Source organism: Microchirus variegatus (assembly GCF_963457635.1).
Source record: "Microchirus variegatus genome assembly, chromosome: 6".
Classification (NCBI taxonomy): Eukaryota; Metazoa; Chordata; class Actinopteri; order Pleuronectiformes; family Soleidae; genus Microchirus; species Microchirus variegatus.
Genome location: NC_139807.1, coordinates 19,125,593 through 19,148,144, shown reverse-complemented (window position 1 = coordinate 19,148,144; position 22,552 = coordinate 19,125,593). Strand labels below are relative to the sequence as shown.

Here is a 22,552-nt window from a genome sequence, read left to right as displayed (position 1 = left end):
GCGGCTCTGCCCAGTCTGCGGTGATAACAATGCACGTTGTATGTCTCACTGCCTCCATCTGTCCTGCTAGAACATGTCTGGGAACACAACACCACCAGAACACTTAATCTGCCTTATTTACTCGTCCCAATATGGCTGCTTTGTCACACACATCATTTGTCCTGCAGGATAAATATTTCCCCAGCGTCCGTACTCACACAACAAAATGTTGATTTATCCTCAGCCTGTTAAACTGGCCAATCTGCATATGGCATGTTTGTGCTTTGTCAGGATGCATCCACTGTGACAATATATACTATAATTATTGTCTAAATGTGACAGCAGAAGCTGCAGTACATTCATTGGTCTGCAGAGACCTGGGTGTGTGTGAGTGTGAACTGTGGTTGACATTTTGTCCTGTGTGTTGAGAAGATCTATCATCCACAACGGGCTGATTTAATAGGAGAACAGTTTAATGTTGTCTGATTTCATTATAATGAACAAGGTCCCAACTCATTTTGTTCTCCTCAAAAGGAGAGAAACAAAGGGGGGAGTCGGGGAGAAAAGAGGGGCGAATAAGAAAGAGATGAAGATCAGATTCGTCGTCTAACTATTTATGTTGCTGAAACAAAGAGAATTTGGAGCAGGCCATTTAACTTAATGCTCTCTCCTCTTTGCTAATGGTCTGAAGATAATTAGTAATGCTAATCAAAACACTTGTGTCTGCACTCCCCTGGTGTGTCATCTTCCCTCAGGGCCGTTGTAAACTGTCGATTGCCATGAAGGGCGCTCACTTGTTCCTTTTATGTTTCCATTAGAGAGACATGAGAACAATCGAATGTATTTCCCATCTGCCCTGTTTATCGCCACTGCCTAATATCTTCTGTTTGTTGTTGTTGTCGTCGTCGAAGTCAACAAACATCACATTAACACCCTTAAATTGCCATCATATTTCCGACTATCACTGTCACATTTTCCTTATTAATAAACTATGGCAACCTCGCACAGAGTTGGATGAAATTGGATAAAACTGAGCTTCTAGCACATTTAACACATCTAAAAGAAACATGCTAGTGAATCATTCGCAGGAACATAATAAGGCCCAACACCGCAGCAATTAGTCAATTAATTATGTGATTAACTTAAACGGATTGCCAGGAAATTAAACATAAAAAATAAATTATTGTGTTAATTGCACGCAATTAAAAAAAATAATAATAAAAAAAACAGCTACAGAGATATGGTTTCTTGTATGTCTGTAAGTGTCTGTTGCCAATTATTTTCATATTTATATTTATTTATTATTTATATAATATTGTTATAATTGTAACAACACGTAATGTATGATAACAATTTAGTAATTTATTTCTGATGCACTGTCCACCGTGATAATAACAATGCTGATAGTGTAGTAATAAGCACAAATGTAATAGTTTGGTAATGAGGTTTACAGAAGACGACATCAGCTTGCAACCTCACATGATCATGAATTAATTTTTAAAGAATCAACAGTGAAAATTATGATAAAAGACATTTGAAATCCATCTGTCACACACACACATTTTCCTTTGTGATTATTAATTTATACTTGGTATTTTCTCCTAGAAATGACATGGTATTCCCATTTGTTGTTTTCAAATATATTAATATTCTATTGCCATATTGTTATTGGCGTATAATGTTGTGTTATCAGATGATTTTAGGTTATGTTTTAAAGTCTAGCGATGTCTTCATGTCCGTTTTTGCCCAAACAGACTGAACTTCAAATAAAACCACTTCACATTTGAGCCACTGAATGAAAATTACACACCCCTAAAACATTAAATCGGGCTATGGAGGTTCTCAAAAAAATGGTATGCTTCTATCTAAAAAGACTAAAACAGCACAACCATGCAGCTTCTCTGTGAGGTGTGGAGATGTAATTGTAATTCTAAGGTCAGCATTGCATCACAGTGTTAGCGCTTATACGCTGAGGGTTTTTGCAGGTACAATCGTAACAATATTCAAACATTTTAGTTCGGCTGGACATCACATTTTGTCACAGGAAATCCATAGACACGGTTTTATGATTTCCAGTCTGAAGCAAGACCAGCCAGGAGAGCCACAATCTCCTTAGAGCCATCCTCGTCCTGGCTGATTTACCTCCCCAGCTTATTGTGTTTGCAGCAATTTACAACAAAATTGATGATCAATTTGAGTTCAGATCAGATCAGTTATAAAACAATCACAAATGTAGACAAGCAAAGCAGCAATTTAACAGCAACAACATTAAAACTGGCATCTGGTTTGGTACAAAATTAACTCTTTCAAAAGAAATATTCACTGTTGAGCCACAACATTAAAGCCAGTTACGTGGTTTAATGCTGGGGCTGATCAGTGTAAGCTCAAACACGATTCATTATGCAGGATTTAAAAAGTAAGAAGCAGGAAAGAAAAAGAAGAAAGAAAAAGAGAAAAAAAAGCCAACAGCGGCTGCTTATCTAAGTGGGTTCTGTAAAATCCTAAATGTGTTTTTTAGCCTGACTTACTCTCTTCATTGACGACACAGAAAAAGATGGTGGCTGCGTGTTATCTCTACAAATTACAGCCTGTCGTGGGTTACACAATAATTATTTTATCCTTAACCTGAGTGTTAAGAGTAGAATGTAGTGGTGAAAAGACCAATTTTAGTCTGATTAAGCAGAGTCAAATAGCTTTTTGAGAAACATCGGCCCAGTGAAATTTGAGGAATCTAACTATGATTTTTTACAACAGGAGACTGGAAAAGAGTCGGACTGGGGCTTGAGTATGTGACATTACAAAGTTACAATTCCAACAGCACTTCTGTATGTGGGCATTAGACCAATGAAAGGTGGTCTTCACAGCACAGAAGAAGCACTGTTGCCTCATAGCAAGAAGAGACCTGGGCTTTGAACCGGATGTGTGGAGTGTTCTGGGTTTTCTCAGGCTTCCTCCCACAGTCCGAAAAAACATGCAGAGTTTAATGGGACTCTCTAAACTGACTGTCGGTGTGAGTGTGAGAGTGAATGGTTGTTTGTCTTTGTATGTGGCCCTGCGTGTCCCTGCAACCCTCATGTGGAGGATAAAGTGGTCGACAATGAGTGAGTGAGTGAGTAAATGAAACGATCAATCCTCTCTGTGCCGAGGCCTGTAACAACCCTGTTACATAATCTGCAAGTTCAGAATTCTCCGCCAAAAATCACTGTGATGCAAGGAACTTTTTCAGCTACGTGAACAAAAACTTTTATACATCGGAAGATATACTGTTTGTCCTTGCAGCGCTATTGTTGTGGGTGTTTGACAACCAATGTGGAGTGTTGCCAATAAAAACAAAACAGTTCAATCAATCGCGGTTGAGACATGCTTATCTGTTTGGACAGACAGTACAGTATTCAGTTCATACGCAGCACTCTGGGATTCTTATGTTGACCCCCACAAATAACAAACTGATTGTTAGCCGATCTACAGTTTATGTCAAAGTGCATCCTTGTTTTGTTTTTTTATGTGTAGGTTAAGCTGTTGCTAAACGTTAGTTTTGTAGCAACTTATACATTTACATAACCTTTAGACTGTTTTTAATATATATATATATATATATATATATATGTATGTATATAGCTGAACGTTTTTAAAGCTGAATAATAATAAGGGATCATATTTCAACTCATTCTTCTGTTTTATAGGTATATCATTCTACCACAATATATGACATTGCACTATATTACTTTATTACCATAATGCATTAACTGAATTTCTTCAGCAAGCCCCTTCAAACAAACAAGCTCTCTTTCTGTACATGTCAAGGTTAGAACTGTGTGAATGACATGGGCGTGGGTGTAGAACTATAGCTTAAAGTCATTTTAGCAGCAAAGTTGGACATACGTCATTGTTCTGTTTTATCCAAGTGCGGGTATTGACAAAGCGCCAAAGAATTAATTTACCGCTCTTGAAAATGTATTATGACTCATGAGTCACCTTTGCTGCGATTTCACTGATCAGCCAAAAAGCAGTTGAGGACTGAGCCGGGATCAAAACAGGACAAGAGAGAGAAAGAGAGACAGAGAGAGAGAGAGGCTGTCACAAGCAATCCCTGGAGAGATCCCACTGCTGGTGTCTGACAGAGTTGTTTGGCCTCTCCCCACTGCCCTTATTCATGAGCCCTCTTCAAAAACCATAGATCACACGTCCCTCATGCACCTTGCACTTGATGATAGAAAATTATATCTGAATAAAATATGAAAAGCGAGAGTGCTTGAAAGTTTTTTTTTTTTTTTGCGAGCTGTTACTGTATTTCGTCGATATGTTCGCAAGGTGTGACAAGATGCCAATTGTGCATTTGGAATCTATGTGGGGGAAGTTGTTGATTTGAAATCAAATGCGTACTCAGATATTGAGATGCAGGGCAAACTCACTCTTGAAGATGTTTTTATAATATTTCTGTCACACGCTTGCACAGAAAAATAATAATGAGTAATTTCACATTTCATTTGTATTGAATTGTATATTTAATTTTAATTTATGAATTTTCCTGGATGCATATCTCCTTGTTTCATCTGACTGAATAAATCAACAGTGAAGTAAGTAGAATCCCTGAAATATATTCCTTTTGTGGTTATTACAATGTCTAGAACAGGTAAATACTAAATTATTATGGATTGCATGGCTCAAATTAGATTTCCAGCTTGTTATGTCTTGGATGGTAGTTAAAATAGCATGTGCACCTTGCACATTACAAGGGGAGATTGAAAAACACTTAGTTATTACCACTAAAAATATAATGTATTTGATGTTTTGCAATTTCAAAACGTGTTTCATATGTTTAGATCAGATTTTGAATGAATAGTAAAAAAGTATTTCTTCTTGTGGAAATATAAGCCCTTTTTTTTACTTTCTCTATTTAACCGGCAACATTTCATCGAGATTAAGAACCTCTTTTTCAAGGGAGTACTGGCCAAGATAGGCAGCAACAAATACGAAACTCTCGACAGTAACAAATTTACCCAGTTAAAACACAAACAGAAAACAAATAAAATAGTCCAGATTCAATTTACAAGCACATAATGAAAAACAAGTGTATTTTTGTGGTCGGCCTCAGAACTCTCAGTTTGGATTTGAAATCATTCAATGAAATGAACTCAGTTAGTTTCCAGTCTTTCTGCTACATGCAGTATTATTTGAAACTGTGGCTGTATTTTATCAGTAGGCACAACTAACTATCTTTTCTCATCCTGGTAAGAATCCATATCTGTTGTTTGCCACATTTAATATTACACTGATTACAGTTTTTAATATAAATGTTTGACACTGTTATTGATCTTTTTCTCAACTAATTCAGACAAACACACAAAACTGTCAACACACCAAGGAGAGGGGGCGCAGGATCATCGGTGACATCGCGGAGCCATTTGACATCCATGACAGTCACACCGCAGAGACCTGTGACTGAGGTCATGTGTCCCACCAGTGGCTGTTGTTGCAACACGTTCTCACTCCCACTGCGTCAAGCGCCTGACGAACGGTCACTGTCCCTCATCGTCACATGCCTGACTCATTAGGTACCCGTTTTTCGTCATGTGGTGACGAGCGGGGCAACCCGACAGTTTTACATAGAACTCCCACAACTCCCTACAACGTCCGAAAAAGACGCCACGGGAAGCAAGGTACTCTGCTCTCTGTTGTCATGGTAACGTGACGTTTCTTGCGTCATATGACGTGCCAGGGAACTCGCGCTTCATTCGCTCCCAAACTACTGTGAAGGTAAGTTGTATGGCGACGTCTGCTACTTGTTTTTTATTAAATGTGATGAATTACTTGCATGGTTTAAATATTAGGGTGAAGAGTATATCACCGCCAGTAATTCACTATAAGCCAACGCAACGTAGGTTGCCTCTCGGAGAGTCTCCGGCTGCACGAAATATTTTTTAAAGCCCAGTTTTAATACTCCTGCGTAAAGTGCTCTACGTAGGTTACGCAGACCCTCTGCGTCGACGAAGAGCCTATCTGAGATTGTCTGCGTCGTCTCCGGCTGCACGAAATATTTTTTAAGTGTCCGTCACTCCGTCAACGGAGACGGCAAGAGCTGTGTCCACAGGACAGGCCGAGCTAAGCTGCTCTGTGCCGGCTCACAGTGCGCACCTAGTAGCGTCCACAGACGCAGAGCTGGTCACTGCCGACAACGTCGCTGCCAAACTATAAATACGTGATATCTTAATACACAAACTACATGTTTAGACTCTAAATGGCTAATTTCTCGCCTCAAATTATCTTAAAACTGCGTTCCGTGACACAGAAAAGTGAGAAACAGCCATTATTATTGCTCACTGTAGCCAGAAGCACAACAATCTTGCGTGGCGACCCCTACTGATCGGGCGGGAAATTGCAGTGTGTATCCGTCACCACGACGGAGAAGTATGACGCATTACGCAGTCGGAGAAGTATAATGTGGCCTTGACAACAAGGGGCTGTTTTGGATCGTGTTTCAGCACCAGACTATTTCCCAGTGTTATGATGGCCAAAATCCGCCAAAAAGATAAAAAAACGCCGCTAAAATAAATAAAGCAGGACTCTCCTTACTTCCGGTCTTCTTCAAAATAAAATGAGGCTATGCTTCAGAGTAAAATTATTCCAAAACACTATCCATAATAGCGCAACAACATCTTCACACTACTAGTGCAGAGTTTTTCATTTGCATTCTCTATTTTAAACTGTAAATATAAACATATGTATATAACATGCATATAAACATGTACTGGAAGAATGACAAGTTACTAAATATTATTGTTTTCTTTTAACAGGTGTTTCTGATCTACAATAAACATTTTGTTTCATCGGTATTTTCACCATCCAGCAACACAAAGGCACTTTTAAGAGCCACTCTGTTTTGTTATACGTCTTTGCTGTAAGTTAACGTGTGTGTACCTGTCAGTCTGTTTTGCGTTGTTACTCGTGTGTGTGTGTGCGTGAGAGATAGAGAGAGATTGCCTCGTCCTTGTATTTCTTTCTGTCGATCTCTTTGTCAGTCTGTCTATCTGTCTGTCTGATCTGTCCGATCATGACTGATCCAAAAGATCCACTCATGAGCCTGGATGACCTGGTAGATCAGTTTGAGCTCAATGACCACCTCCACGGTTTTGAGAATGTATCTGCTGAGGTGCAGGAAGGCGCGGCAGCAGCAGCACCCCACCCTTTACCACCTGAGCCAAGGGTGAGTTGGAAAAAGAGAGACAGCGATGGAAAACTGCTCTCTCTGAGGCCAAGATCGAGCAGGAACCAGTCAAGTCAGGGTCAGTATTATTTTTTTCAAGCAAGATATTTTGATGATTTGATTTGACATGTTTATTACTTCATTTTATTCCAGAAATCAACAGTCAATACATTACAAAAAAGTCTTTCAACAAAGACCAAACAGTGTAGACTGAAGCCAGGGCTTATTTTGTCTACCATTTTAACACAATGTCAGGTGTGGTGGTAGGGTCCAAAATGAATCAAGTAATAGTGGGTAGATTTTCCGTTTGGCAAGTACCGTAAGAAAGTAATAAATCTTCATGTAATGAATGTATATAATATATGATGCTGTCATTATCGGCATCCCTGTTGTGTTCCTTGTGTTGTGTAATCAATTCCCTCTGTCTTGTCTTAGTGTCATTTACTCTGGATTTTGTGTAGTTTATGTATATCCTATTTATTTTGAAGTTCTGTGTCTTGCTTACCTGGGTCATATTCTTATTTTGAAGTTCTCTGTTTCCTGTTTTATTTTGTTTTTAGTTTTATTATCTGTGTCTTGCCCCTGTCTCCCTATTAAGTTTCGCCACGTGTTCCCCAAGTTCCGCATACTGCATTTTGAGTCTAGTCTCCTCAACTTCCTGTCAGATGCCTCATAGAGAGATGACTGACTGGTCTTCTCCAGACAGTCTCTCCATCTAGATATGACACACTAAGCTTGTGCCATCTCAGCGTGATAACCAGGCTACAAATGCGCCATTAGCCTTGGGATGTGTAGGAAATGGTAATGTTATATATTCAGAAATGTGCTTTTTTCTTTCAGATACAGCTGGTCACAGTCGCAAGCCCGATCCTCCCTTCAGTGCACCTGACACCACCTGTGAGGTGGCCTTTGCTGCAGACACTGTCGGTATGTACTTCATTGTCTCTCCATAAAGCCCAAAGTACATGTTCATTCATAAACATACATGTACAACATACCTGACCCCAAGTTAGAATTTAAAGTCCATGTTTGTCAAATTTGCTAGAATAATGGACAATATAACTGTTAAATCTTTCACTACCGTTATCCTTCACCACGTTAAGGGAGGTTTGTTTTGCCACTCAGTCCAAACAAAAGGGGCGTTGCCCAGGGCAACATGATGTAAAGACATAGCGTCTATTGTAAAAAAAAGTATTGTCTTTGAGTATTCATTATATTTTACAGAATGTTTTCTACAAGATCTCCAGCACTCACTGGATGATGCTGGTGATGAGCAGCAGGTATCACAAGCTGCTCCTCAGGCTTCCTCCAACTGGAGCACAAGAAAAAGTGTGTTGTCAGAGAGCTGGAGGGCGGAGAGACCCCGTCTTGTGAATACTCTTGTTTCACAAGAATATGTGGCCACACACATCTGCCAACAGTGTGGGAGCAATCCAGCTGTCATCCGTTGTCGGGACTGTCGACCACGCCCCTTCTTCTGTGCTGAATGTGACGTTGTCATGCACTCCAGACACGTCCTTCATAACAGGGATGGAATGACAGCCGGATTCTTTGAGCCATTGCCTCCAACAACTGTTGTTGTGGATAAGGCTCTTTCCCATTGTGGTAAGTTGTGACTTGTGTGTATACAACATAGTACACATAATGTAATTCCCCTTTTTCAAACTTGTTAAGCTCACTAGTTTGACTATTTAAACAATTTATGAAATCAGCTTTTCGAGCGTCTGTTTATTATTTTTTGGTAATGAACTGCATGAGCCTTTTTCTAAATCTAATTTTCTATTATGAGGTCTGTAAGTGGTTCCAGGAATCTTTGTCTCATTGCAATGTTATATTTCCCATGATAGTAATTTATATGTATAATCTTTTTCAGAGCGGCTTGTACCTCTGGAGATGCCTGGAGAAATTTGCGGTTGTTCACCAGGGTCATTGAGGGTCAAACCTGGAAAGGCTGTTGCTGTGGTCACAATAAATGGTGAGGATGTGAAGAACTTTGATTTTGTCCCGTTTGTAAAGAAACTTACTTGAAAAATATTCATCCCTACATGTTTTATTTACAGAGTCCTTGGGCTCCCTGAAAGGGGCTATACATTCAAGTTATTATTTATTATCATGAAATCTGCAAGACTATTGAGCAATGTATGCCACATTACAAAAAATCCTTACCCCAAGTGGCTAAATTTACATTACAGTGTATGTGTTTTTCCTTTCTTTAGGACGATATGATCTCAGCATGCCTGAATTGGCTTGTGACTCATGCCAAGCAAATTGGAGTGCTGGACTGGAAGACCTTGTAAAAAATGAGTACTGGCCTGCTACCATTCACTTCGCCACAATGTATGCTATAGACATCTTCTATTCCTTTGAGGAAATGAAGATGGCAGCACCAGGCCTGTCCTGCCAGGCATTTTTAAGGATGCTGGATCAAAGAACTGTCCGCTTTGGCCGTGTGAGTATTGAGGTGTTTTTTATCCTACAGCGTTGTTCATGTCTTTGTATTGTGGGCTGAAACAATGTTTTGCACATTATTTGAAGTTGTTTTCCTTGTTTTGAAACAGACTGGGAAGGTCTCACCGGACAGCTTCCAGAAAAGTTTTTTTGAGTGGGAGGCTGTCAGGTATGAGGTGGACAACATCTGTGAGGAGGACCTGTTCAACTGTCCTGCATGCACCCCAAATATGCTTGCGGTATCTGTCGATGGAAACCGCAAGCATTATCGTTTCAGGAATGCAGCTAGGTACTCCAAATGTGTATAATGTCATGTGTGTTTGTAGTAATAAGAAAACAGAACTCTTTAACGTTCACCAAGTAACCTTAAACTGTAAGATATCTTAAACTGCTGTGCACCCTTTTGTTATTTAGATCTGAGGAGCAGGCCATCTTTGAAGGTGCCTTCATAGCCAAAGATGAAGATGTTGCCGCATTTGTTGACTACATCCACAACACAACCAAACATGTAAGACTGTAGACACACACACATACATATATATATACGTGTGTGTGTGTGTGTGTGTGTGTGTGTGTGTGTGTGTGTGTGTGTGTGTGTGTGTGTGTGTGTGTGTGTGTGTGTGTGTGTGTGTGTGTGTGTGTGTGTGTGTGTGTGTGTGTGTGTGTATGTGTATATGTATATGTATATATATATATGTAATCACCTTCTACTAAGGAGTTAAGTTGAATCTGTGTACCATTTGTATCAACCATTTTCCATACTGTAGGTCTCTGGAAGAGGTGTTTGTGGAGGGGAGTGGTCGGCAGCCAGAGAGACCTCCCAAAGATCTGCCAGTAAGGTTGATGAGGAGGGACTGGAGCTGGCAGTGTGTCGGCATGGAGTGCTGCTCCATGCTTTAAATATGTACAGGGGAGAAATTTTTGCCTATCCCCTGTACCTGCAGGAGAAGCTTGCCAGTAGGCAAGTAACCTTTTTTTGCATGGATGTCACATGCAAATATTGGCCATACCTGCAAAAAGTGGTGAAAAACTGCCCAGAGCTCCGGCACCTCCTTGGCATGAAACCATTCCTCTCGGTGTTTCATGCCAAAGCCCATGACTTCAAGTGTGAGGTAAATAAATATTACCATATAATGGAACCACATATGAACACCTGCATATGCATGTGAACAGCTTCTCCATATTGCTATTTTCTTAGGTGAAATGGAGTGGGGCATATCAGGAGGGAGCTGGTTCAACACTTGGGGAGGAGGTAGAACAATGTAATGCCTTCCTGTCCAGGATAGCAGTGACCACCAAGCACATGTCAAAAGCAGGTGAGATGACCACATACTGCATTAGTTAGATCATAAGTGTAATAAGTAAGGATAGTGATGGTAAATATTTTCTGTGTTTACAGGGCGCACAGACATGCTGACTCTCATGGCCATGCGCTGGAATCGGCAAAAGTTCTGTAATTTGGCCACCTCACTGAGTCACCGATACCAAAAGGTAACCCTATGTAGCCTTGTGTGTTGTGTTGGTTGCTATGTCGACCATGGCTCGGATAGAAATGAGTCGAGACCAACACTTCCAAGCTATCTTAGCCTGCTTGTTTTGTTCCGCATCCATCGCAATTGCTGTGTTCACATGTTCACTGTGACCAAACGAACTGATCTATGACATAAAGTGTTCCCTTTGGAAGAACTGATCCAAATGATTCAGGTGTGAAAGCACCCTAATATTCCATGTTTGCGGTATCTGAAGCCATGGGCTGAACATTTGTTTCTCACTTATTGTCTGTTGTCATTGTAGACCACAAAAGCACTGCACAGCCAGTTGCAGAACCTGGAGTCCATGAAAGCCCAGTTGGCAGTGACAGAGAGCCAATTGGAAGACTGGGCCAACGATGTGAAGGACTGGGCAAAAGGTGAGAAAATGGTCACTCGTAATACAAGTCCAGCCAACATTTTGTATCATTTTCTGTTGATCAGTCCTGTCTCCATATGAGACAGGACAGGACTCTGCCATGTATTATCTCATGGCAGAGTTGTACAGCTCCGATTAGTCTTTTTCTGTTTTTGTTTTGTTTTTCTGTGATTACCCGATCAATGCAAACTTAGTTTTATTATCCATTACCTTATCAAAATGTGTTTTAAGAAATGCTTTGAATTGAGATTATTGATTCATACTGCATTGCATAATGTACAAGTTCAATTTAAGTGAAGCCATCTATTTTTCCTTTGCTGTAGCAACAACAACAACCACCACTGATGATGCTGATGCCTTGGCCAGCAGAATTGAGGTGTTAGTGGCATGCATCAAGAGGCGGTCGCAGCGTCTGTACAGAGATACTGACAGCAACAAAGGCCGTGCCAGGATCCGCCGCAAGATCCGGGAGGAGAAGGGGCTCCTCACTTCTGTAGTGGAGCAATACAACAAGATGGTTCCAAGCTCAGAAAATCTGTGCTTGGAAACCATTCTGTCGGGCGAGGCAGTATGGCCGTGGCAGCTACCACACAGTGGTAGGTACACTAATCTATTGAATACATTCAATAAATCTGACACATAATCAAAACCCATAAAGTCTCAAATGTATCCTTTAAATACTCGACAGTGACCCAAGTCTGTGTCACAAATGCATTTCAGGCTCTGTTGATCTAAGGACGAAGAGGCGGGCCTTTGACCTCATCATGGCGGTGAAGCGGCTTCAGGAGGAGAAGACCATTCTCGTCAAGGAGATGGGCCATCACTGGCAATCGCTTTGTAGTCGTGCCAGTGCACTAAAAGAAATGTACTGCCAGCTTTCTGGTGGTACAATCAAAAGTATGCATTTAAATAATCTATTACGTAAACATACTTAAACATTGATGACTCTGGATAAAGTTACTAACACAAGATGTATCTTATTGTACTTTAAAGAAACTCGTTGGGGCCTAAATGAAGAGGGGATAAAAGGTCTGGGAAGCATCATCCTCAGAAAGCAGTCCATGATCAGACAGATGAGGATGAAAGCAAGAGACTGCTACCTCCAAGTTTTGGTTGGCGAAGAGGACATCAACTTTCAGAGTGACTCTGAAATTTCCGATGATGAACAATAATTGACACCAGAGATTTCTATCCCAGCCACCAGCCAAATGCTGGACAGTGTCTTTAAATTATTTTTGTGAAAGTAGAAGTGTTTTGATCCCTCTGATATGTTGTCACATGACATCAACATTCATCCAATAAAGCACTCTAACACTGTTTCTGTGAATCAAATCTTGTAACAGGGTGGCTATTATCTGAAGGAGATGAAGACGGGGTTATCAAACTGGACTTAACATCTCTCAACACATGCACGCATTAAAACCAATAATGTAATAAAATAACCCAACTGATATTGTAATATCATGTTTACTAATAGTGTGTTTTCACTAGTTAGGCTACTGATTTGTTGGTAAACTGTGGAAAGAAGAAGTAGCCCAATGAAGAGTCACTTGGGGTCTCCAGCACTATTCCGAAACACACACAAATGATTATTACCCTATCATAAATTAGTTGTGCGCTGTGTGCTTTCATTGATGCACGTAGCTACCAGCTCTCCCTCTCACGCTCCAAACAAAAACACACAAGACCATGCTGCAGAGAGTGAGACAAAAAGACACAAAACAGGGTTCTTTTTTGAGAAGATTCAGGTCCTTTGACATCTCTAATGTAATGCTGCACATGTTCTATCAGTCCAGCAACTGTTACATTCTTTGTCATTGTCTGCTGGGGTAACAACATTAGGGTCAGGGACAGGAACAGATTAGACAAGCTCATTCGTGAAATGTAGCTCTGTGATGGGAGAGGGAGCGGAGCTGGTAGAGGCTGTGGTTAAGTGGAGGATGGGGTGTAAATTGAAGACCATCCCGGGTGACCCGTTGTGGGTCTACACAGGACTCAAAGGTTCGAGGAGCAGCCGAAGTAATAAGCTCATCTCCCTCACCTCCAGGACAGAAAGCTGTAGGAAATCAGTCATTCCTGCGGCCATCAAGTACCCAATGCCATTTGTTAGGCTACACACATTACTTCATATATCATTTTATATCATACATATATAATGTCATTTAAGATTAATTAAACTGCTGGATAATCTAAATGTCCCTCCAGGAGATGAATACATTTTTATTTTTCTATTCTGTTCTATTCTAAATGAAAATAGTACTGCACATGATGGTGCTCAGTTACAATTTAATAACCCATAACCCACAACATTAAAGGCCTTTCTCCAAGCCTTATGCTATTGATCATTATTTCCACAAAAATAAATAAAAAAACAACAAAAAATAAACAACAGGCTTCATTTCACTAGGCTTTCAAAGTGCTGTCTGAAACTACACCTACACTAGCTTGTGCCCATGTAAAGAAAAAATAAAACTTTGTCATGGAGCTGAACCAAATATATCATTGGAAAGGTCTCAGCCTGGAGAGTAACATATGTCAGTATGAAAACTCAATATGGCTCCTGCTTTGAAAGACTGCCCTTTGAACCTTGATCTTGGTGCATGTTTGAATGGTCATAATTCAGCAACAAAAGGGGTTACAGACATGGGACCAGGTTAGAAAGCTTGGACCTAAGCTATCATGCAAAATCAGTCAGTATTAGGGAGCTCTGTCAAAAAAGTATACTGTAGGCAAAATCTATTCAACCATTTAAATATTCAATATTTTTAATTATTTCTAATTACACAAATGTGTTGAGCAATCCCTTAATCTCCACTGTGTACTCTAAACATAGTATTTACAACTTCCAACTCTATGAAAAACACTGTTTATATTAAAAAATACAAATCAGCAGCACAGTTAAGATATAAAAAAGATATATCTCATAAATATATGAAATATGTATAATATGCAGTGTAAAATAGTATTTACACTGCATCTATGTGAAGAAAAAGTAAAATATATGTTGTTGTTTTTTGTATTTTAGGAATTTTTGGAGTTTTGTGGTTGTTTTTTTTCTGCTTTTCAGAATAAAACAACTCTAATTCTCATAATGGAATAATACACAATTAAAACGAATTCCCTTAACATTTACGTATCGTATTGTTGATTTGTCGGTCACAACTTCGTTTTTGTGTTCATGTTAAAGTTATCATTAAAACAAAACCGACAGATAATTTGATGTGGCATTTTATACTGAAGGATCGGACGTTGCCAAATCTGACGGGTGACCAAATACGGTGTAACACCTGTGTGTCGCATTGCGCGCTTTTCCTCTCGGTAAGTGGAGTCACGTAACCTACAATATTTACCCCAAAACGATCGAGTCAGGCAAAATTAATTTAATAAATTTTTAACACCTTCAGAAGTTCAGTGTAGCATGTTTGTTGGACTGTAAACTTTATTAAAATAGTAGTTATCCATCTGCTATTAGCTTACATAGCACTAGTGTTGGAAATGATAATACACCAAATTCTACAATGTGGCTGGTAGGCCTAGATTTCAGACAAAAAAAATAATGATGTAGAGTGGGTGGGTGGCTGTTGAATTTGATCATGTTAGCACAGAAATGAATAAATAAAATGAATTTACCACCCTGGCTAGAATAACTGAATAACAACATTTTCTCTTTTCAAATTCAACTTTATTTGTCACATAAAACCATACAGATACATGGGGAAAAGTGTGAGTTCAAGTTGTAATGTAGTTCCAGTTACCTGTGTTGTGTTACATTATCCCCCAAAAAGCCGTAGCTACATAGCCACTTAGTGATGTAATATATCAGATAGCCTAATATTCTGAGGAAGAGAATACTGGTGTAAAACATTCTGTCTGAATAGTGTATTGTTTTCTCTCCACAGGTCCATCAAATTTATCATTCACTTACACACACATACATACACACTCACAAATAAAAACCAAAGGCACTTTTAAGAGCCACATTCATTGTTATTCTGTGTGTACCTGTTGTTGTCTGTGAGTCTTTCATAGTCGTGTTCCTGTCTTAGTCCTTTTTACATTTTTGTTTGTGTTGTCTGTCCATCTTTATTCCACTTGTTTATTTAGTGTTTTTCTGTTGCAATGACACGACCAAAGTTCAGGCCCTGTCCATCCTGTAATACCCCAAATCAGGCCATCAGAAAATCCTGCAGTGCCTGTTTTAGCAGTCTTTCCACAAACCCCCAAAAAAAGGAAAAGGAGGCAGCATTTACTAGTAAGTGGGCAGAAGGAGTCCTCAAAAACAGGAACCATGGGCGGATTATTCATTCTGCCCGTATTGCAGTAAGTAAGAATGTTCATATTGTATATTTACCATAAACTGAAAGTACATATTTTAACATTCTGCTTGTCATATACAAGGCACAATATGATCTGGTCTTTACAAACATACTGTTATTGTCTCCTGTCCTGTCACTGATCTTTTATCTTACATTGACCTGACCCATCTGTCTAATGGGTTAATTTGATTAAGCAGTGTGGCTAACTAATGTGTGCCAACTGCTTGTGTTCTTTACAGGTGAAGAAACTTGAGGCAATAGGCTATAAACCCATTCTATTTTTTGGGAAAAAAAATAAAAGGGCCGGAGGAAGGTGGGAAGCAGACATAATGACGCATCTGCCCCCCAGTCCTTACACAAAAGCCCTTTTGGAGAAGATGCAGAGGGCTTATGAGTTCATCTTGAGCAAAGGTAAGAGTATTTGGTGCAGACATGACTATTATAAAAACATGGGATCGTCTTCGTTAATATGTGTAGATTTCTAAGGTAAATAAACTTGTATTGGGACAACCTCCACAGAAGAGCAGCACAACAGCCCTCCAGAGGAGCAGCACAGCGCTCCAGAGGAGCAGCTCAATGCTGCCAACGAGGAGCAGCATGACAGCCCGCCAGAGGAGCAGCACGGCCCTCCAGAAGAGCAGCCCGATGCACCTACAGAAGAGCAGCATGATAGCCCTCCAGAGGAAGAGGCTGTTTTCACCCTCGATCTTGTTCCTGTCTCTCCTACACACTATTCCACTTCTTTTTCTCCTTCTTCCTCTTCCACTGACACTGTTGGGCCTCCCCTGAACACAGCTGGGCCTCCACCAGCTCCTCCAAACTCCAAGTCTCTGCGTAAAAGGAACAGGCAGACTTTGATTAAGGGGCCACAAGAGAAGAGACAAAGAAAGGGTAAGTGTTACTCCATACTATTAATAATTTGATTACCTCACAAATTGGACTTTGGCAGTTATTGATAAATACTTTGATAAATAGATTAATAGATGAGCTCACTGACACATTTGAGTTTCCCTCTGAGATAAATATAGTTTATCTCATTCTTATTGGGTGGCAAATCCAGCCTTCATTTGGGTCACCAAGCCATTACACAGTACACCAGCCAGCCACTACACTGTATTTTATCCTTTTTTATTCAGCTGTATTTTGGTGGGGATTGTGAAGTGGCAAGGTTTAAGGGCCACGCTTAATGTTGATCCCTGCCTAAAGGTAACATGGCTGTGTGAAACCTAGTCCAATACATGTGCTTTGATTGACAAAACTAGAGACAAACTATCTTCTAGAGTCTGTAAGGCCACATTCACATGGATCGTCTTTTGCGTGTACATTTCAATTGGTTCCTATTAAGCAGTGCACGTGGTGTGGTGGTTCTAGTCGCACAGAGATTAAAAAAATAGAAACTTTTTCGAATGCCGCTTGCGCACTGTGTATCATGTGATCATCTCCATGGATCTGCTTCTCCAGCAGCAACAGTGCAGCCCGGCTCTCAGTGCTTGCCCGCTTTCAGCATCTCTCTGTGGGCAAGGGACAGCTGTCCTCCCCCAGCCCAGCCCCAGATCTCTACTTTCAACTGCATTTTTAAATGTTTTACCACACATAATGTAGGGAGTTCATGTCTCTCCTGTCTCCTTCCTTTCCACACGGCCATGACCCTTTGCTGTGAGCCACAAACTGACAACAGACAGATCGAGCAGTGAAGCCACTGAGAGGGATTTACAGTGCTGGAAATCTGTTCAACTCTGTTTGAACTAGTTTCTGGTTAAGTAGTGAAGCACACTACTAAAATGTGACAGGCGGTATTTGTTGCTTGGTAATGGCAGACACGACCTCCCAATCGCTTTGGAAAATGCTCCAGTCATTTTTAGATGCTCCATGTGAATGGGCCCTAAAAATTCAATGAAAGGCAGCACATTCAACTATCAGGTAGTGATGGAAATGGCAGTTCTTTTAACAGTTCTGAATTAGTTCATAAAAATTATTCAAAAAATGTGTTCACCAACTCACTCATTGCTTAGCAGGAGCCCTGACTGCATAGTGCATTTTTCTCCAACTTCCTGAACTGATACTTAGCAAAACAATCCGTGACTAGGTCATGATTCAGCCCTGGACAGTGCATTCACAGACCATTATACACAGACTTCCGCGAGAGATGCAGCTTTACTTCTGCTTACATGCACCAAATATTACTACATGGTGAACTTGTCCTCTGTACACAGTCAATTCACTTAACATTGATACTACATAGTGTTAGGGAGGAATTTGAGGTGATGAGAAGAACAAGTACCAGAGTCCTGGATGTCTTACACTGAAGGAATTTATTAGGCTCGGTCAAGGATAACAGAAGAGTCATCAACACAACATAAGTGTGTGAGGCCACCTCAATTCTAAGGGTCAAACAGCAAAGCTCAGATTCTTATACTATAAAAGTGGACAGAGCCTGCAAGGGGGAGATGTGTTAACATCCTATTGGCTATTGTGCATAAACATAAATATAGAATATAGAATCACGTCCTCTGCAGCAGTTCTGTGCGTAGTAGGTTCGCAAGTCATGAGTGAGTGAATGAGTGCAGTGCAAACCTGACTCCGTATCAGTACGTGAACGACACTGAGTAAACGGGAGCCCTGAGTGTCAGTACATTCCGTGAACATCCACCGTTCCCTCACAATGAGAGTCTAGAATGCAGTCTAGACCTGCACTATATTAATCTGTTTTGATCTTGTGTAATACAAAAAGGCTTGTCTTGTCTTTTCATCATTCTAGGTTGCCGAAAATGTAGTAGGCAGAAAGTCTTCCAGTTTGACTGCATCACTGGGAGAAGAAATAACCAGGTAAGATGGTGAACCCTTAATGCAATTTGTAGTATTTTTCTTTAGGCTGCTGGCTTTACTCATTCTGGCCTTTTAAAGATAATAAAAAATCCAGTGATTACTTAAAGAGCTCAAATTTCTGTTGATTATCTTTTTGTCTGTGTGTGTAGGATAAAGCAGAATTGAAAATTCGCTGGTTGCCTTGCTCTGCGTGGTAAGTTAACAAGTTAATATTGCAAATATGCATTCTATTTTCACTTTGAAACCTTTCAGGATCAATGATGTCAGGGTGAAACCAGTTTTAAGTGGTATTAAAAGTATTTCAGGAAAGTTACATCCCAACTTTCTTGGATCATAACAAAAGTAGCACACATGAAGTAATGTAGTGTCTGAGGTAGATAGGATGTTGGAATTTATTACTGCAGCATCTTGTAGTGAGAATGAGGGCAGAGACATCTAGGGATTGGAAATGGTACGATTTTATAGATACTAATGCCTTTATTGATTCTGCTTATTGGTCTGATTCTCAGTCAATCCCTTATCTATTCCTGATCAATTCTATGTTTTGAAAAAAACCTATAGAGAACCAAACCTAAGAGACATGATTCACAGACAAAATTAACTGCATTAATTAATGAATAAATGTGTCTGTATGAGGATGACAAATTGAGGGAGAGGAGGAGCTTCATTCTGTTATTAATGTTAACATTATATCTCCAGCAGTGGAGTAAAGTCTCACTACAGGGCTACAGTGAAAGCCATTGTTGTGTCACAGGTATATGATACCAATAGATTGGACAATTTATAACTGGTTCTCAACTGGAAACAATTCTTGACTCCCATCCCTCGTGATAGCAATGATGATGAAATTCATGAGGAAGAAGAGAAAGGTGATGATGATGAGGAAGATCAGGACAGGGAGTGAGAGAGGAGAACATTGGTGATTTTACCTTTGAACCTAACCTCAAAATGTTGTCTGACCTGTGTTGTAATGATACTGTCCACTAATGATACCTTACAGTGGCAAAAGCTGGGATGATACATGGGAGCCGGCCAATGGATTCCAGCACTACATGGTCGAGACATCACCTCCCTCTGGTTCAGCAGACGAGGTCGTCATTCCTCCCCAGCAAACTGCAAAATAAAATACAATAAAAGCATTGTTATTGTGTATACGTTATTGTCACCCACAAAACAATAATTTATGCAAACATACATACAAGTAAGGAGGAAAGTGCGAGACACTGCAAAGATAAGATGTAAGATAAAAAGTACAAGTACAACAAATAAATAACAAGCTTGCTACGCTGGCTCTCCAGCGCTCAATTTGTAACATCTCAACCTGAGGAGGATCAGCTGATACGGGGCACAGCGAATGTTGCTGCACAGCTGTAATAAAAATAATGTAACCGAGTGCGAGGGGCGCCTATACTGGGTGTGTGATCAAAATAAAGAAAAACACAAAAAGCAGCCTTCATTGTCGATCGCAGCGTCCACTTTTGTATTTCTCTTCACACACGTCATTTGCGGCAATAACAACACTACTTCCGGTATTACTTCAGAATAAACCTCGGCACATAATGAACCGTGCCCACCGAAGCTCCACTGAGAGCTGCTATAACAAAATAGGCTACAATTATAATAATTTGTGCATTCCAGAGGTAATTTATAGTTACTTCGTATTACTTTCAATCCTTTTCCCCATAACATGTCACTGAAAAAAACATTTAAAAAATAATAAATAAATAAAGGCAGGCACCGATCTACCAGCCGCCATTGTTAGCACTGCCTGCTTTATTTATACGGCTGTAGTCAGAAGTGTTATTATTGCAGGAGCTTCTACTTACTGTTTACACCAGGGGCAGCCATCTAAATGTCAACTCCGAAATCCAACGGCGTTGTAGTGGAGAATCCCGACTCGGAAATCAGAAATACCACATTCTTTTTTTCTTTTCCAATTACTGTTTATTAAAATATATTCAATACAAAAGCAGTTATTATGTACATTCATACAAACATCGGGGGAACCCCACTTCCGAGTACACACCACGTCATATGACGCAGGAAACGTCCCCATGACAACAGAGTATGGTAGCATGCTTCCCGTGGCGTCTTATTTAGACGTTGTGGGAGTAAAACTGTCGGGTTGCTCAACTCGTCAGAACATGACGAAAAGAGTCAGGCATGTGACGATGAGGGACAGTGACGTAATATGAGGACTATGGGTAATGTAGTTATTTTCCTTGATATGACACTGGGCATTGGAAACAAAACGTGTTTTCTTAAAATAAAGTTGATATTACACCATGATCACTAAATAAATAAATAATAGCCAAAATGACGGCCTTGTCGAAAGCTACGTCAGACACAGCAACATCACGTTCAATGAAGCTTTAAGGAAAAAAAAGTTATCCAGCTCACAGCGTCTTTCAGCGCCGCGGTCGGGTCGGCTGATCACTTTACTCTGAGCGTCACATATCGCCGCGAAGGGTACTGCATTGAAATCCCCGGGTTGCCCCGCTCGTCACATATCGCCGCGAAGGGGACTGCATTGAAATCCCCGGGTTGCCCCGCTCGTCACATATCGCCGCGAAGGGTACTGCATTGAAATCCCCGGGTTGCCCCGCTCGTCACATATCGCCGCGAAGGGTACTGCATTGAAATCCCCGGGTTGCCCCGCTCGTCACATATCGCCGCGAAGGGGACTGCATTGAAATCCCCAGGTTGCCCCGCTCGTCACATATCGCCGCGAAGGGTACTGCATTGAAATCCCCGGGTTGCCCCGCTCGTCACATATCGCCGCGAAGGGGACTGCATTGAAATCCCCGGGTTGCCCCGCTCGTCACATATCGCCGCGAAGGGTACTGCATTGAAATCCCCGGGTTGCCCCGCTCGTCACATATCGCCGCGAAGGGGACTGCATTGAAATCCCCGGGTTGCCCCGCTCGTCACCACATGACGAAAAACGGGTACCTAATGAGTCAGGCATGTGACGATGAGGGACAGTGACCGTTCGTCAGGCGCTTGACGCAGTGGGAGTGAGAACGTGTTGGTTCATGAGGACATGACTGCACATTTCCCAGTGAAGACAAAGATAGGACGCTGTACACACTGCAATAAAGGGTTCTTCAATACATTCTGCAGGAAGTGCAGCGTCTGTCTGCTTTTTGGACGACTACATGAACACTGGGCGCTGGTTTTTGAACAAAGTAGTCGTTCTCCCACTTGTCCGGCTTCCTTCAGCGTGTCATTCAGTATTTTATTAGCCTAATAATTTCTGATCCTGTTGTGTGATTATTATTCATGATGTTTACTGTTATAGTGCTTTGTAAGCAATCAATGAACCCTTCTATTCTGCATATTTGTTGTTGAGTTCAAATACAGATATTCTGCTCCCATCAAGATTGCAACATTATGTTTCTGTAAAAACTTACTAAAACATAAAAAAAATATATATATAAAAAGCCTTTAATTTCTCTATCAGAGGCCTCCTGTAACAACGTCAGAGAGTTGTCTATTGTTTGGTTTTACAGGGTTAAACTAAAGTCTGAGGTTTCTCCCATTTTTTTTTTTTTATTGTGAAAATGTTTTTTGTGGAGTTTTTCCTTACTCAATGCGAAGGTCTAAGGACAACTTGCTGTACAGACTGTAAAGCCCTTCGAGGCAAATTATGTTTGTGAAGTTGGGTTATATAAATAAAATTGAATTGTATTGAACTGACTCCAGAAAAAACCCCAGAACAGAATCATTCAAAACACTCATTACAGAAACATTACAGAAAATACTTCAACATAAAAATAAAAAAAATACAGCAATTTACTAAACACATCAACATTTCACAAAACACAACATTTCCAAGAATGATCATGCATTGACCTTCAGGGCCACTGTA

The 22,552-nt window shown here is 40.5% G+C and overlaps 1 protein-coding gene and 1 long non-coding RNA gene across 2 annotated transcripts; both read left to right on the top strand.

The window, feature by feature from the left end:
- The first annotated feature begins 10,570 nt into the window (after positions 1 to 10,570).
- Positions 10,571 to 11,122, top strand: LOC310928139. Its single transcript, XR_014592848.1, has 3 exons — positions 10,571 to 10,743; positions 10,830 to 10,947; positions 11,031 to 11,122. It is a non-coding gene; the product is annotated as an uncharacterized lncRNA (long non-coding RNA).
- Positions 11,123 to 11,326: 204 nt separating this feature from the next.
- On the top strand, positions 11,327 to 12,729 carry LOC310928301 (uncharacterized protein; the record flags this gene model as incomplete). Its single annotated transcript, XM_083890824.1, has 5 exons — positions 11,327 to 11,335; positions 11,426 to 11,540; positions 11,863 to 12,135; positions 12,260 to 12,436; positions 12,533 to 12,729. The coding sequence occupies 5 exons, from the start codon at positions 11,327 to 11,329 to the stop codon at positions 12,709 to 12,711; spliced, it is 753 nt and encodes a 250-aa protein (XP_083746950.1). The 3' UTR covers positions 12,712 to 12,729.
- Between the last annotated feature and the right edge of the window lie 9,823 nt (positions 12,730 to 22,552).